General features: G+C 45.7%; 1 protein-coding gene across 1 annotated transcript in view; it reads right to left on the bottom strand.

The window, feature by feature from the left end:
• Nucleotides 1-6,493: 6,493 nt before the first annotated feature.
• LOC144162949 (F-box only protein 21-like) overlaps nucleotides 6,494-18,082 on the bottom strand; it is a 33,486-nt gene continuing 21,897 nt past the window's right edge. The window contains exons 7-10 of the mRNA XM_077693685.1: nucleotides 17,151-17,357; nucleotides 13,749-13,957; nucleotides 12,131-12,288; nucleotides 6,494-9,199 (exon numbers count right to left, since the gene is read on the bottom strand). Coding sequence (XP_077549811.1) covers nucleotides 8,991-9,199; nucleotides 12,131-12,288; nucleotides 13,749-13,957; nucleotides 17,151-17,357 — 783 coding nt within the window. The 3' untranslated portion in view covers nucleotides 6,494-8,990. The remainder of the gene's footprint in view (nucleotides 9,200-12,130; nucleotides 12,289-13,748; nucleotides 13,958-17,150; nucleotides 17,358-18,082) is intronic.

The raw sequence follows: 18,082 nt of genomic DNA, 5'->3' as shown, positions 1-18,082 counted from the left end.
ACCTTAAGCCAGAAATCAAACACTTGCTTGTCAATGACAAGTGATCTGCCAAACTTCCGTGTCTATGCAAAAAGTGAGTAGCTCTACTTTCTCTGCACTGTTTGTGCTGTGAAGTTCCATTTCTAAACGAAATGCCAGGGTTCTTCTGGAAGATGCACAGCATTAAAACCCCAACAAAAAAGGAATAAGCACGCGATACTTTCTTGCACTACACTAGAGCCCTGCGGGAAAGCCAAACCAGCAAGTGATCTTTTTCTACAAAGCGCTGCAGAGGAGCCAAGAAATGAATGAATGAATGACATTTATTAAGATGGGGGAGGCCACATGGCCGTAGTTGGGGAAGGGGAAGAAGGGAGGAGGGGGAGGTGATCACTTAATCGTTAGAGATGACTTGTTGGAGATCGATGATCAGTGATTTCTTTGTGAGGGGGATTGTAGACCCCATCTCACACTACCCTTGCCAGGCCACTCTTAATAGAAAACACACCTAGAGCATGAAAAAGATTCCTTTTTGCGGACACCAAAGCTACGCTGGAAAGCCAAAATGTGTGGTGTCTGTTCATGCAGATTAGCTGCAAGACGGGCATGTTCACGCAAAGATTTATGAACCAGGCTGGCGGGGTAACAAAATCATTGAATGAGGTTACAACAAAATGTGTTATGAAAAATGATATAATACTGTTTGCTATAAATAGCAATTAAAGGTATAAAATGGTTCTGACACCAATTAAATGGCCTGTTGGAAATCATTGGCAAAACCTAGAGAGCAACATTTCATACAGCTGCAATTGAGAAATAGTAAAGCGTGGTTGGGGCCTGAATTCAGCAGGCATGCTCCAGCTGAGAATGTATAATTGCAGAGCAAAACAATTATAAAGGCCTAGGGAAAAGGTGGGCTTAGTTGAGTTTACCACCAAGGTATTTGGTAGAGAGAATAGTTACAAAAATAAAGAAGCAACATGGGAAGCTTTATTTTCCCTGATTTAAGTTTATCAGCACTGAGCTTCATGTTCTGCATGTCCCATTGAAGAATGTTACACCTGCATGCACTCGGCACATCACATTTTACGGTATAACACAGTTTACTTCGAACATAGGTAAATAAGAGAATATTGCATAAGCAGTTCATTTATACGTGAAATAGAAACAGCAGGGTTTTTAAAACGAAGCCCGGAAGTGTGCTGAATGAAAGGGACCAATGATGAGTTTATGTTGTCACTAATAACAAATTTCAACGACCTTGTCAGAAACAAACCCCTTCCATGGAGGGACTGTGTGTAATCAAGATTTTTTTGATAAAAGGTTGTAAATGCCCTGTAAATGTATGTCAAAAGGTATTTTAACGCCCTAGTCGTGGCCTGTGAGTCATCGGCGCTTTTTTCTGGTGTTTAGATGATCAAGGGCTGTTGTACGGGATCCACCTTCTCTTCTCACTTTGGTCACCATCTTTCTTAGTCACTGCATTCATGTGCTTGGTCAGGGAGCTAGCAAGCGAGGACGACAGTCGGCACCAACTATCAGCTGAGTTCCTTCAGGCTGGGACAATTGCTGGAGAGGCTAAACAATGTTTTTAAAATCCCTGAGAGCTTTCACTTTTTGTTTTGTTAAAGAACATTTAGGCAACCCTTCAACTGTCCGAAATAACAAAAATGACTATTGTGCCCGTTAAATAGTTAATCTACGCACAGTGAACGATGGCACAAAATCTATCAATGTGAACCTACCCTTTGAACCTGCTTAATATTTAGCAGAGACTCACTCCATTCATTAGCTGTTTTATGGCACTGTGGGTGGGCTACTGGTTTCCACCTATGGAGCCTGTGGGCCGCACTAGTTTCCAGTCGTCCTGACAAATGTTTTTGGAGACTAGCACTACCCTGCAGTGTACAAGCCATGGATTCCTTGGGTTGGCCATGTGAAATTCTAGTGAATCGTTACAAGCCACCAAAGAAAGTGAGCATGTTTATCGACCACTGTTTTGTGGCCATGAAAAGTTTCGTTCATTAATTAAAAAGACTAACAAATGAGATCAATTTTATTGCAAACTTCAAACAAATAACTGGTATTACAGAAAACGTGTAAAGCAGCTGGAGCTCCATAGCCACTTTCCAGCTATTTCTCCATGCCATCAGAGAATCTTGTTTGTGCGACTAACAGATACCGACCTATTCCACTGCAAAGAAACATAACTTGGCGATTGCAGTGGGGCCTCTAGTTCCGTTTGATCATATCACTTGAGTGTTTACGTACAGTTAACATACTGATGACTGTGTTTATAGTGCATGCACATATAACATCAATGTAGTTTGAAATTGGGATCTTTTGCACCATTTCTTTTTGTTAAATTCGCCCCATGATAGCCTTGACGTTTGCCTATCAATTACATTTGCAGTATGCTCGCTGCTTATACCTGTTTACACAAACAATCCGTAGATGCTTTCACGTTCCAGGCACATCTTCAGATTCTCTTTGACGTTGCTTATTGAGCCTGTGCAGAACCCATAGGTTTTCATATGCTGGAGTGCATGTAGGTGTATTAGACATGATGGCCGGCCAAGCGTATACCCTTCCTATTGCCGTCTCTACAGCCTCTTCTCTGACCCTATCGTCTGGGTGTATGTCCTGAATTAACTTCCTTTGCATGAGGGACTCAGTCAAGTCTGGCCAACATAGCGTACACCGCGGTACAGTGAGACGTGAAAGTTATACCAGTGCAGTGGCTATGAGATGAAGCGTCTAGCTAGTCTACCTTTTGAAGGTCGCAGGTCCTAAACTGTTGTAGAATCATGTATCCTACTACGAAATATTTGGTTTCTACTAGGAAATCTTTTTAAGCGCTGAATATCACGCAATTATGATCCTTGTGGCGCATGCTCACAAGACTTTTCTGCTCATAAAACGTATCGTGGGTGTAAAACAAATTTTAAGCTACAATTTCGCCCACTAGAAAATAAGAACTTCCCGATTTTCGAGTTTTCCTTGCTAATATTTCAGAAGAGGAGATCTACTGTAGTGGTACGTACGTGGTACATGTGTGGGGACACCAAAGATTACCTTTCCTATTCTCGGCGCAATTGTCTGTAATTGTAATGCGCACATGTGCCTAGTAAAAAACGGTTGCCGCCACTACCCTTCGTCCTCGGCACTGTAAATTCTGATTATCTTTTGGCGCTGCTAAGTTGTCTTCATTTCGAGAACACACACCGCGATTTCAGGTCGCCCATTTAAGCATTCTGGACTTGCCGTGGTGCAAACTGTTGATAGCAGATGCCGCCGCGCCGACATGCGTCGGAAGGTTCACAGAATTACGCTCGGACGGTGTCTTTTCTTGTGTGGAACGTAGCTTGTTCGAACGAGGCCAGTCGGCTGTGCGATGTCGTCTCACGTACGCTGAAACTGTACGCAGGTACCATCGGCGTACACCAAGCATAACCAAGCGGTCACAGGTCAACATTACTCGAGATCGGCTATTTTGCTGCGGTCTGGAAAGGCTGGCTGGGTCCCCACGCAATACATAATCACAAGCAACTTTCTCACGTTTTCAGATAGTGCTTCTAACAATATGAACTCCGGTTTATCTACGTTGTCGGCCCGAGAAAATCGGAGCTTCGTCACGCTTTCGGATACGCGACTCCATGTGCGCGATACGGCAGCTGGCAGCAGCAGCAGCATCGCCGGCTGCTCCCGCAAGAACAAAAATTGTTTGTTTAGAAAAGTTTTAGCAGTTCAATGGTGCGTTATTTTGTACTGCAAATAAAAAAAATGTGTATTTCGGACTACACTACACAAAATAATGACAATTATTAATGTTATGACGTCATTATGACGTCACGCGTGGCAGCAGCCGTTGCCAGGGGAGCGTGGCTGCTGCCACGCGCGTGGCAGGAGACGCTGCCATAAAGAAATGCCGGCAGTCTACAACGCCAAAGAAGGCATAGGGGAATGGTTAGACTATTTTTTACCGTTAGTGACGTTATATTATTTTTTTTTTATTAATTACGTGAGAAAGAAAGAAAGAAAAACACGCGCCCAGAGTGGGAAGGCGTGGGTTCGGTCGAAAGGCGTGGGAGCGAAATCGTCGATGCGGGCGTGAAAATACAGCGCTCGCAGAGCCGAGGCGAGCGAATCGCGTGCAAAAACGCACCATGCGGTTCACGCTTGACTGTTGCGGCGTGTAGCGAGCTTGTGCACAGCGAGTGAGGAGACGAGCGCGAAGCTTTACGTGCTCCAGAAAGGACTGCTTTGCCACATGGGGGTTAAAAAAAGCAGAAAAAATCACGAATTTCTTCACGCGAAAGTAAGAGAAGAAATAAACGAACTTTTTTCAGCGCTCAATTTTTTGGTCTGTGTTGGTTCATACGAACTTCGGATGATACGAATATTTTTCGCGGTCCCGCAAGATTAGTATCATCGAGATTTTACTGTATCAGCGCGTGGCAATGTGCACGGGCTCGGGCATGCCAGCCACTAGTGTCTCAAGTGAGCGGCTGCTTTCTATATCTGGTGGAGTCGTGATGAGCAGGAGGTTGTCACTGCTCCCCGAACATGTCGAGCAGTTAACCTTTCTCCATGTTAACATTTAAGTGAGTGCAAACCTTAACCTGTTGAGTGCAAGGGTATTGTGTAATTTCTCATTTTACTTTGTATGATTTTTGTGCAATAAAGTTGCAGTTTTTGTGTCTTTAGATGGTGAAAACTTTAATTTTACAAAAAAACTAAGTATTCGTATTCGAAAAATATCCGAAAAATATTCGATTCGATTTGAACTATGTTTTTATTATTCGAATTCGCTTCGAAATGAAAAAAATTGATATTCGCACACCCCTAATATATATATATGACCTCTGCCTGCAACTGACGATGTCTTCGTCCCTAAGAATGTAAATTATTGGAGAGAGAGAGAGAGAGAGAGAGAGAGAGAGAGAGAGAGAGATGGCTTTATTTGATGCCCGAGATGGGTTCTGAAGGGTAGATGACTTCGACGGTCTCCCTCCCTCATCCGTCAGCCAGGATTCCTTGGATCCTCGCGGCGGCTTCGGCCATCCGGACTGCTGTCAGTTGTTCCTCCGGTGTGGAGCTGAGCAGAACAGTCTCCCATTGTTCTGCAGTCTTAATTTTGTAGCTTCTAAGTGTATCTACATCGGATTTGCTATTATAGCCATGCGTATTTTTTGGAGCTTATGGCAGGACTATATCATGTGGTGTAGGTCGGCTCTGCTGTTGCATAAAGTGCATAGGTTTGAGTAAAGGTCTGGGTAGCAGCGGTTGAGAGAAACAGGGCTCAGAAAAGTGTTCGTCTGCAACCGCCGCCACGTGACTGCCTCTTTCCTGGAAAGAGTGTGGTGGGCCAATGGATATTTGCATCTGGATAACCTGTAGTGATTTATTATATCCCTGTATGTGACTAGTCTGTCTTTGTGAGATCTCGTAACGTGTGCTTGGTCTTGGCTTTCCTGCGACATCTTGTGTGGGGATGATGGTGGTTGTGGTGGCGTCGTAGGCAACACAGCTCGGTTGACCAGAGCTCGAGCGGTTGCGTAGGCCAGTTCATTCCCCTGTAGGCCGCAGCGGGCCGGAGTCCATATTAAAAGAATTTTCTTTTTCCATGAGTCGTCAGGACTGCCTACTGGAAAGAGTAGCAATACTGACACAGAACACTCGTGTGCATTTGACAAGTCACTGATAAAAAACTGCCGAAGGGGTCACTGAAGACTGCAGCCTTTTTTTCATGATCAAAAAAGCACACAAAGCAATTTAACGCGAGGTGAACATACAGGAACATATTCATTCGCTGAGCCTAGGCTATCCCTAACATTAGACAATGATGGTTAGTCGGCTCCGTCCTTCTCTTTAAAAATATAAATTATTCGCCAGTATATATTTAAATGTATTCTGTGTGTACTTGGCATTCAGAGTCAAGTTCAAGAAAATGGAATAAAAATACGGATGACACAACCGCCGCTAGTGCTTCTAGAGTGCTTGTGCTCCTGTGGTAAGGATTTGAAGGAATGAATGGAAAGTATGAAAGTGCGCCGTACTTGTCTGCGCCAACAATGATGCAGTAATATTTTAGCCACAATAGGGTTTTAAGTGAAAAGATAGAGGAAACAAACAAAAAAAAAACCTCAACGTCACTGGCAATGGAACTTTAGGAAGCAGGGGGGTCCAATCGAAATTTTTTTTAAGCATTGGATGAGAATATACTAAGGTGTGCTAGAGTGTAGACTGAATGCACTGTCCGACAATTTTGCTTCGAAGTGTTTTTTATGTATAATACCGACAAAAGGTTCACAAAAGTGAATTTTTTTTTGTGTGTGGATTGAGACTTGATAAAAATTAGTGCGAAAGCAAGCGTGGCGACAATTAGTATATCTAAAAGAGAGGAGACAATAAGAAAAATTCAGACACAACACAGCCTCTCGGTTAGTTCAAGTGCATAATGGACAAGTAATGGCATATCCATGCCTGTGGATTCAAACAGCTACCACACATCTTTGCTTGCATTGTTAGAGTTTTATTTCCATGTAGAAACTTGGAATAGGTGTAAACGGTGCTCCCTCATTGGTGTATGAACACTGGGAAGGCACACAACACCAAACAGCGATACAGTGTGAACAGTAGTACACGGGGCAACACATCGATTCTGGATGCCACGACAGATAAAAGATCAACAAAACAAAAACTACATAATGCACAGAACTCACAACTGTACAATAAGAAAAACCTCCCTTTTTACACCTCCCCTGTCAAGACAAAGTTACCAAGACCATTGTACTACGATCATAGAAGCAAGCGTTTCAGCGCTTCCAGATACACTGAAGCGTAAATTAGAACTTAATTATCGCACCGGTAGCAAAAGACAAAATAATCTCACATGAGAATATTGCTGTTACACTTTACAACAAATCAGGACTATTGAGGACAAACCGTTAACTCGTTAAGCCGATTACCAAGTCCATTTGCGGTTTCCTCCCCCCATCTTTAATGCTGGCCCTCAAATATGACTTTTTTTATTACAAACCATAAAAACATTGGTGTAATGGAGGCCCCACAAAAAGTGCGACTACAGCACGGTTATTGTACAATTCGCATCTAGCTTACAAGCGCCATACCAGCTACGTCTGCTTGCACATCAAATAAACACAGCTACCGTGCAGCCTCTAAGCTAGAACAGGTGCCACAATAGCCTTTGAGGCAAGTGAAGGGTTACGGAAGAGTGGAGGGTCGACGTAGAAACGTGGTTCACAATGTGGACAACCGGAGCACTAAGAAAATAGACTGAGCGATCAGCTCGGCGGTGCACGCGCTAATGTCAGGCCTTGTCACGTGAGCACCGCAGAGGGTGTGAAAAACATGAGCAGAATATGTTATGACCGCCTGCGCGAGTTCTGCATGCTCCAATGTTTGCGACAAACCTCATCAGGCACCCTACGTCTCCTGCCTTCACCCAGTTACTTTCTGTAATTTTGTAGAAGCTGTTCCCAAGCTATCAAAGACAAATGCTTTTGCACGTCGTCCCCCCAATTCAAGCACTTTAAATTACTGCCACAGCCTCCTCCTTCAAAACAGGCGCAGAAGACTGAACTGAACGCGCACTGCTTGTTTCAACACATTCATAGCCATTGAGGAAACAGAGAAGGCAGTGGTTGATGTAGCTAAAGAGGCTTACTATGTAGTGCCAATGAGCTGTAGTGCTGGCTACAAACAGTGTGGACGCTACAGCAAAGTTACCCACATATCCCCCGGGATAGACGAGAGATTGCTGCGTAATGGTCGCAGCATATTGGGCGTACTGACTTGTAGTGACAATTCTCACCCGAGACGTAATTTATGTACAGTAAGCAGCGCTGTGAGGAAGACGGTCTCCTCAAAGTGCCTCAAAAGCACGACCCAAATTGCACAAGGTGTTCGGAGCAGCTTTCCAGAAAGGAAACCGACAACTCTGTGCAACGCTGCAAAGTCTCCTCGGATAGAAACGTCCCGGGAATATTGGTTTCGTCGAAGGTGCAACTCAATATTGTACAAGATAGCTACTTCGCTGTATGACGTACACCATATCTGCTTAAAAGATACAGATTGATATAGGAATATATGAAGCTTTATATCAGTGAAAGGGGTGTTTGATTACACGATTCATCAATAAGGCAGGTTGCAGATTTATAACAAAATCGATGCTTGTCGTGTTCACTGCTCCGCTCAAATCAAACTATGTTACACGCAGTGCCTCGTCAAAAAGGATATTGTGCGTTGTGGGACAGTACTTAGTTGTTCGAGAAAATTTGAGCATGTTGCTGAGAAAACTGCTTTGTGATACAGGTGAAGTTGTCTCACGACTGCACAGTTTACTCTGAAAACACAGGAAACTTAATCTCCTCGAACAGTCACCTGGACTCTACCCAGGCCGTCGACAATGTAATTCATTTTCAGTGACGGAAATGGTCATAAATTAGAGGAAGTGAATGAATCTAAGCTTTTCCCACAGTGACTTCCACTTTGGAAACACAGAAGACTTTATCCTCTGTCCGCACAGCAGCCAGAAACCAAAGCCATTACAGAAGAACCCCTAGAAATTTATCACAATTTTTTTGCGACAGCATACGCAGTGCAATATGCTGCTGACTTGCAATAAAAAATGTTGCATCTGTCGCGCCAGAAGCAAACACACAACCCTGTACAGTTTTCGGTTTGTCGGAAACAGAAATCGGGCAAAGGCTTGATAAACATAACTAACGATAGTCCGCAACTCTTCGCAAATTTACAGCTAATATACAGTTCGAAGCAGCTTATACGACGCACGAGATGTGTTACAAACACAAGAAATAACGCAGTAGTCGCTGAGGACATCCAAGAAGGGCTGCCTTAGGCTTGCGTCACCTACATACATTCTCAACAGTTGCACATGACCAAAGGGCTGTGTGGAATTCTCTACAGGCCCGCATTTGCAAGCGAGTGTGTATTTTCCTGTCGATGCGCATCCTGACGGTGTTCTCCTATGCGCTGCACGATTCCTCCTCTTCCTCCTCTTCATCGCTCGGGTGGAACGTCTGGAGCAGCAGTTCCTCTCGAACCTCCGCATCGTCAGGATACTCACACTCCTTCTCGGCATTTGGAAGGTAGTGGGTGCCGCAGAACTTCTCGAAGTACTTGCCGACATCCGGGTGGGCGATTTCATCCGGGTTCATTGACGGCTCGAGGTTTTCTACGGGAGAGAAACAGCACCCGCCATTACAATTGCAGAACGTGACGACGTATGGCCGGATTGGAAACAAAACTTCTATGCGCAGCTCAAGCGATTAGATTCAGAATTTCATACAATAATAACTAGAGGGGAAACTGGTGCTAGTGTCAACGCAAACTCCAAAATGGCGCTTCTGCTTCGATGGGAATGATCGGTAGTTCTGGAACCGGATTGCGTAGGATCGAAACGGGCCTATGGCTGCGCAAACTGTGTTTTTTGACAAAAAAAAACTCAATTTTCCAGTTCGCTGTTCACAAATTACATGGCCAACAAGAAAGTTAGTGGCCAAAAACTGGTTTTGTACGAAATAAAAGGGGCGCATTCAAATGAAAAGCAGACGCGGAGTCGAGGAGGTTTGTGGAGTAGGTTTGCCACTTGCCGCCAACTACAGCGGGACGAAGACTTCGTCAAAACTATTTGTAAAAGTTTCGACGCTCGTAGTTTTTAATATTACGAAAAGTTTAGTGCTCCTAAAAAAAAAAAAAGAAACCGATTACCTTTGGAGAAGTTATTCTAGCTTGAATTAGTGACATTCATCAAGCTGCTTTCCTATCAGACGCCAGTACTGCTGGTCTACGCTGTAGGAGCCGGCATTCGCACAAAGAGTGTGGCTGTTCCAAGCAGTTCGCAACCATCGTCAGCTTCAAGAATGCATTGCTCTGCTGAATGAGCAGCGCCATAACTCCTAATTCACAGGCAACTTTGCCGCATACAGTGCCGCCATATGTGTTTTCGCATTCGCTGTGCTGGCAATGAATTGATAACCCATCCAATTCGCAACTCTGGTTATGAAACATTTCCACTCAGAAGGGCGTCAGTTTGCACTCGGCATTCAGTTAAAGGAGAAATGTATTTTTGAACACTTCCTCCAACATTGGCAAATGCGTTCATGCAAGTCCAAAACAACAACGAAACTGGATGCACGATTCAATCCATAAAAACCTCCACAAGCCATCCAGTGCCACTCTGAATCCAGAACTACCCATCACACCCATCGTGGCGGACCATCGCAGTGCCAGATTCCTCTCTAGTTGTTATTGTATAAAACTCTACGATTAGACTGCAAAATCGGAATGCATGGTGCTGCTAGTTGTCACTGCACCGAGAAAAAGCGATGGGTACGCCTAACGTTTGCAACGTGATAGACAGCGGGCAGAAACCGCCCTTTTTGAGGTAGAATTGTGAATTAAATTTCTTGTAGTTCTCTTTTTGGCCAAGTGATACACCATTGTTTCTTCACACTTGTTGAAAGTGCAGACCTTTTCTTTGCTTCAAAGCATGCTTTGAGATGTCAACCACCCTTTCACTGCAAGCACTATCAACACGCTTGTGACCAGCAACGTCGTGCGTTTCAATTTGGTTGCGCAAATCTTCTTCAGCCGCGGCTGCGCATTTGTAGGTCACAACACATTGGGGGCTCTTCTCACCACAGATAGTTCACAAGCAGCCCAAAAATTCTCCGCACCATAGGAATGCCCGTGAATAAACTAGTAATGCTGGTTGCTTTTCGCGGAGTTCATGGCGTTTTTTGGACTGATTATCAAAGAGTCCCACAGTCATCATCATTTTGACCTGTTCCTTACTAACTTGCGGAGCAGAGCGGGGAACAGAACCCCACCTCCGCTCCTCGTAACAGAAACTAGGGCCCCATTTTTTAACAAACCTACCCTCTTTGATTCCAAGCAGCACTAAAATCAAGTTACACAAGCATGCAGAAGTACAACAACGTGCTAGTGTACATTTAGCTGCATTTCCGTGCTGATCAGAGCTCTTCAATATATACTAGTAGCACAACTACGCTTCAGAACAACGCAAGGCTTGTGTGCAAACCCCTCCCTCAGAAAATTTATTGGTGCTAGTGTACTGGTGTGCCACCTAGGGGTTGGGAACTGAATTTTTCTAAACATTTACTTTTAACTCAATAAAACTTACTTTTCAAATTAGGAAACACTGAACTAGGAAATGTTTCCTCATGTTTCAGTGGCATTGCATCCATGATGCGCGGAAGCAGCCACAAACAGCTTCATTACTACAATTTCTGTTAATAGATGGAAGGCTGATCAGGTTGTTCCTAGAGCCACCAGATCAGGTTTCAGAGTATCGGCACTCTTTTCTGTCATTGTTGCATGCCGCTGACAGCAGCCATTGGTCGAACCACGTCACGTGACATTTGTTTACTCCGGAAGGCCCATGGGCGCTGACATTTTGGTTCCTCTGTGTTGCTGCGCACGCGCTCCTCGATAAGTTGCGATTTTTGGAGTGCAGTGTGGCTGTAGGACATGTTGAGAGTGAGTTTTTAAGCCCCCAGACAGAGTAGCGATGCTGTGCTGTTCTGTACTGGGCTGTTTCAAACGGTAAAAAGGCGGAAAACGCCTGCATCGCTTCCCGCTAGGAAAGAACGACAGTGGCCTAGCGTAACCTACAGCCACTTAAAATGCATAGCTTAATTAGTGGCTCTAGCATAACCTAGAGCCACTGAATAAGCTACGCTAGCGTAACTGAGGTGACCCTATTGTACCAGCGTGCTGTCTCTAAATCTTTGAAAAGTAAACACAACTGTCATGGTTGCCAAACGGCACTTCGACCAATTCTGCCCGTGAATGTCAGCTGCAATAGGGCGCATAAAGCTGGCCACCCTGGCGTCAGGCACCAAAATGGCTGCCACCGTGCGTCAGTTTCGTTACTTTTAAGCGTAGCTTATTTAGTGGCTCTAGTTGTTCCTGCTTTCCCCCAAACCGAGGGACAAACCAGGGGCCACTTTTTGATGCACAGGTCCTATTAGGAGTTTCACAACCCCATAATTCCAGTGCAGATCGCTTGAACCGTACTTAAGCTTTCCTTGTAAGGCACTCTTTCTAATGTGAGAGAGAGAGACCGAGAGAGGCAGCCTACCTTGAGCTGCGTACCGGTTTGAGCCGTCCTCTACAAGGACGTTGTAGAAGGGCTGCCTGTCCTCGTGGTTCAGGTTGTGCACACCCATCTGGTAGATCCAGTCTCGGTTGGCCGCACACTTGCCGTCCCAGCCGTAGATGACACATTGGTAGTGGTACCTGCAGCATGCCAGGGCAAACGGCTACTTTAACGAGTGTATGCACAGCTAGGAAGAGGACTGAACAGGCTACGCCATCACAAGCACCAGAGGTACACCAGATGGTGGGTGCATTACTTTGCTCGCATCTTAGAGGCCTATGCTTCTGAAGCTCACGGTCATATTCATAGGAAGTAACGTGGCCCCAACATTTGTTTTCCTCCTGGCAAAGCTACAGCCTCACTAGGACGGCACAACAAACCTTCGTGACAGACAAACTGAAGAACGCTCAAGTGCCCGATTCCTGTATGACAACCCGTCTTGACGCTCTGCGCACTGTTGGCTAAAATATAGTGAAGCAACACCAAGGACCCCATAGTCTGACTTCAGCTTTGAGCGATCAAATGCACTGTGCGTCCATAACACCACCCCTGAAATCTGGGCGTCTGAACCTCAGGCTCCCAGGAGTTGTATTCACACCCCCAGCCACACTCCTTGAGGTGGGGGCTCTGATGTAGCGTCTACTTTTACGGGAGGACACTGGCCTTGAGGACATTTTTGTTATTTTTTAACCTATGTGCTTGAGGTTTAGACATTGAGAGCATTTTAACATACCGAGCACAAATGTGCAGTCAGTTTTCGTCAATGGGGTATAAGTGTAGAGTTGTGCAACATGTTATGCCACTCCGTTTTGGGCATTTTTTTTTCATTATCTACCTATGAAGTACTCCGATAGCTTTTTATCCCTTCGTGCTCTAGAAGGACCAGGGAGTGCAACTATACCACTGCAGTAATTTTAGCATTGTTTCTGCAAGCCACTATGAACTTGTGAAATGCCAGGTAATCAATTACCAAGGTTTTCGTACACCTAACTGCATTATATTTTGTGCTAGCAAAAAGAAATTCCAGATTTTTGTGGTTTTATTGCACTGTGCAGTTCATAAGTTTTCCAATGCAGCAAAAATGATACAAATTCGTAAAAATTTGACCAGTACATCCCGAGATATTGAGCCCTACAGTTAAACTCGTGGGAAAAAAACTGGTTCTGTGAAAACAGGGCATGAAGTTTCGAAACATAGGCAAAAATGGTCATTTTGGCGGCTTAAAAGGGCGACAGCTTAGTGAATACTTATGATACAGCTATGATACTTTGCAGCTGCATTCTTTGTCGACCGCAAATAAAATTAATACAGAAAATTGATTTTTGGTCAAATTTTCAGTCCTCAAGACCAGTGTCCCCCTTAAGCCACTGAAACACTGCTTGACAGACAGCCCATGTGCATTCCGTGCACTACTCCCCCAAAAGGGCTTTCACACTTCCTGCCAATTTGGGATAGCTAAAGAGAGAAACAGTGTGTGTAGCATTTCGCTAGTGCGGGGTTCATGGGTAAACAATGAAGAGGGAAATGTACTGGCTGCAAGGCGTTCAGAATGATCACGCGCAGTGTCGGCTCTTTCCAATTGCTGCCCGCCACCACTCACTTCTTGTGGCGCATGATCATGCCGACGGCGTAGGCCACCCTGGCGTGCGAGCGGGGCGTCGATCGCAGCTTGCAGGGGTGCCTCTGGGAGCGGTTCTCTTTGCGCAGCTGTTGGGCCACCATCTGGCTCTGCGCGGTGCGGTACATGTAGGCCACGATGCCGCTCGATGCCGGGTGCGCCGCCTCGATGCCTTTCAGCAGGCTCAGGATCTGTCAGGACAAGGGTCGTCATCAACATCAACCAATCAGGGTCCAATGGCAAAGGCATCTTTTAAAGTAAAAGGTTTTTATAGTGGGACCGATGGCGTTCAGTCAAAAAACAAATGCATTTCCCCATAGACTGGTTGGTCGAGCGAAAAGGTCTGAAATAAGATCTCTGGGCACGCAGCGTATGCGTGACACCAAGCTTCCATGGTGTCAAAACGATTACTTGAAAATTACAAAGAAGGAACGGTTCTAGATAAGACGATACATGCATCAACCATGAAGAAGGAGTACACCTTTATATCATAAACCATGTATCGGTATATACTTAGATCGTCCGTATAGATGCGTTTATCTAGTGCGTGAAAAATTGTTGCACGGGTTTGTTCTTCGTTTGCGATTTCGGTCTTTGAAGGTCTGACGATCGATTGGGCACATCTTCAGGGAAGGTTTGACGCACTTTTGATGCAAATTTGATGTGAGAGAGCTTTCACACTTCTATCGACTTCCTTACAAGCCGACTGCACTAAACATTTCGGCCTCTTCTGAACATTATTTTCATGGTCTGCCTAAAAAGACTGCAAGATACATAATATTACAGCTTAAATACGCTCACCTGCAGTGCAAATGACCATTAAAAATAGGAGATTTGGAAACCCAAAGTGAGCATTTGGAAACCCAATTTGGAAACCCAATTTGGAAACTTAAATTCAGCATGGCCATTATGGCCAGGCTAAAGTGATGCTCCAGCTGGCCTAGCCGGCAAGCCGGTAATCATTGGAGACTTCTAGGGATAGCAAAAAGGGCAGGCTACTCTGAAATCTAATTCAACCTCAGCAGCTGACGCTCTAAACTCTACCGGACCTGCCAACAAGGGAGGGAACGAGTGTACCACACGACAACACCTCGGAGCTCATTCTAACCTGCAGAGTGGGCCATACAGAATGGAGTAGGCTAGATGGCACACTAGGCAGTGACCATTACATAATACAGCTACACACGACACTCAAACACCCCACAACACCACAGCGCATGCAGACTGTCATCACGGACTAACACTTTCCAGGAAGCACGACAAGCTGAGGACCTGCCCTCCTCCTCAACGATCTAGCTCAATGGACAGAGCAGCTACTGGGGAATGTAAGAAATCATCAACAAGAAAGAGATCCGGAAATACCGATGCCGCACGTCGACTCTAAATTGAAGCATATGTAGGAAGCTCTTAAAAGCCTCAAAAGGCGATAGCACACTCAAAAGCACTGCAAGCGCCTAAGGAAATGAACAGCCACCTTAACCAAGGAGATCAAATGTTACTTTGGCAAACTAATCAGATCAGATCAGGATGGGAACAGCTATGCGACCGGCTACAGGGTGTTGCGAGCATGAAGGGGACTTGGTCCCTTTTGAGGCACCTTTTAGATCCAAGCAGCTCTAAAACGGAGCAGGCCAACAAAATTACCCAGCTCACCAGACACCTCGCGACCGATCCAAACTGGGCAATTCAAGACCTCATTGGAAGATACGTACCAGATGGAGAACAGGATAAGTACCCGAACTACCCCGGGCCACCTAACCCCTCCTCGGACGAGGAAATCACAGAGGCAGAAGTCAGGAGCGCTGCAGCATGTACGAACGTCTTCCGCCCCAGGGTAAGACCGAGTAACAATAAAATGCTCAGAAATCTTGACGACAGCTCGACTGCCTACCTCACTAAGCTCTTTAATAAGAATTCAATGGAGGGCAGTCTTCCTCAAGAATTCCGTCATGCTAACATTACCCTAATCCCCAAGACAGGCAAGCAGCTCTGAATAGAAAACCTTAGATAAATATTGCCGACCTCATGTACAGGAAAAATATTTGAATGAATCATTCTAGCCAGAATAAACAGGTTAGCAGAAGAACAGGAATTGTTGTCACCCAATATGTACCGCTTCAAGGCAGGGCTTGCGACAAACGATGTCCACCTGAGACTATATTACGATCTGATGAAGGATCCTCCAGGACCCTCCCTCGCATCACTCAGCGGCAATCCTGGCCTTGGATATAACAAAGGCATTCGATAAAGTATCTCACAAAGGCATCCTGGCAGGGCTGGAACGCATAGGACTGGGCGTACGGACATACAACCATGTTCCAGCATTTATATCGCACAGAACAGCCATGCTAAGGCTGGGTGACTTAGAATCACCAGAACTCCAGCTCCCATCATGTGGCACGCCACAGGGGTCGGTCCTATCACCCCTATTGTTCAATCTAGCAGTGTCACACACAGCCTCCGCTCAGGACCGAGTGCCCGGCCTCCAGTAAAGCCTGTACGCGGATGACATAACCCTATAGGTCACTCGAGGAAGTGGTGCTCACATAGATAAAAAAAACCGTTCAAGCTGGCACGACAGCCATCATACAAGGAGCCTGAGTGGCGGGCCTGCAGTGCTCTCCAACAAAGTCAGAACTTTTAGTTTCACCTGCTAAAAGATTATGACCTCCGGGAGAAACTTTCATCGATGTTTTGGTGGACGGAAAGCCTGTACCTCGGGTCACCAGCCTCAAAATTTTAGGACTCCTACTGCAGAGTAATCGGCGCAACACGGAGGTGCTCAAAAAGCTTTTGGCGCATGTCACCCAAGTAATTGGCCTGCTCCAACGATCGTTGCTCGAGTCCATGCTTTCCTAATCAGCTGGATTACATACACTCTTCTCTATCTTTTCCGCACAGACAACGAGATGAGAAAAGTAGATGGCCATATCCATAAAGCATTCCAAGCCACCCTGCAATTACCGCAGAACACTTCCACTGCCAGACTGGGGAAAACAGGGGCATACAATACGACAGAAGAACTGATAGAAGGCAGAATCCTCCTAGAAAGATTTGGAATCAGCCCAGCTCAACGGCATGCGTTAGTGTGGAGCATTAAATCACCAATCACCAGATCCAGAAGGAGCTTGTAACTTGAGCGGCCGAAGTCGTCGCAACCCTCAAAGTTGCACCAACCATGCCCTAATCCACCTTGTAACTAAAAGTTATTTCTCTCTCTCTCTCAACCTGCCAAAGCCTGCCCACAGAATATGAAAAGAAGCTTGCAGCATTTCAGCACCACATAGTAACTTTGTGTAGAAAAGGGAACCCAGGAAATATAGGGAATCAGTTTAGGGAAGCTACCTCCCCACGACGGGGTGGGGAGCAGCACATCTTGCGCACCTGCTCATAGTTGATGCCCAGGTGGAGGTAGACGCGGGCGAGGAGCAGCCGGTGCTCAATGTCCCCGCGCATGGGGTCGGTGCGGTGCCGGCCGCGGCCCTCAAACAGCTCGAGCAGTTCGAGGGCGTACCGCAGCCCCTGCATGCCCAGGTTGCCCTCGAACTGGCGCCACGCCTCCACCAGGTTCCAGCACATCCGCACCAGCACCTGCACAACAGTTGGCACAAGGAACACTGAGCTTAGGGAAAGACTACGTGCAAACCAGTAATGCAACGTAACAGCAATTCAGCCTCCTCACTGAGGTCGTCATCACATGGTGGAGCTAAACACTCTAGCCGAATGACTAAACTGAAAATGCAACTGTTAAGTGAGATACAGTCGAACCCGACTATATCAAACCTGTTCACATCGAATTATCCTGTATATTAAACTATTTCTGGTTACTGCATATTTACAATGAGAATATATAGCAAGGATTACGCTTACATTGAATAACAATACCAGCAACTCCCGATTTATAGAATGACAAATGCGCAGAAGTTGGCTTTCTCTTGTGGCACAGGAGAAATTTCGCCGGCACGCCCTAAAAGTTGTTTAGCCCAGTCGCTCATGGACACCAAGTGGCTCTTTTCCCTTGCTCTTTGTATCGTGAATGTGCTGCCATGCAGCGTAGGGCAAGCCGTCAACACCCCCTATGCAAAAAATGATCCTGGCCCGCCTGACGCACTCGCTCAGACAGCCAATCACAGGCAAGTTGTCTCCATGCTTTTCTCATTCACTGTGTTTGCGTCGTTCCTGTTTTGTGGGCTTTCTTAGGTGTAGTTGTGGTGGCTAGTGCTAGTGTCACTAAATAAAGGCTTGTTTGGTGGCTCTAGCAAGCGTTAAGGGGCAGAATTTTTCTTTCGCCATGAAGCTGGCAATCATAAATCGAG

This window comes from Haemaphysalis longicornis, unplaced genomic scaffold (genome assembly GCF_048455015.1).
Source record: "Haemaphysalis longicornis isolate Haplotype H1 unplaced genomic scaffold, Haemaphysalis longicornis Haplotype H1 scaffold_12, whole genome shotgun sequence".
NCBI lineage: Eukaryota > Metazoa > Arthropoda > Arachnida > Ixodida > Ixodidae > Haemaphysalis > Haemaphysalis longicornis.
The sequence above is the reverse complement of the archived record's forward strand: the minus strand, read 5'-3'. Positions and strand labels throughout refer to the sequence as shown.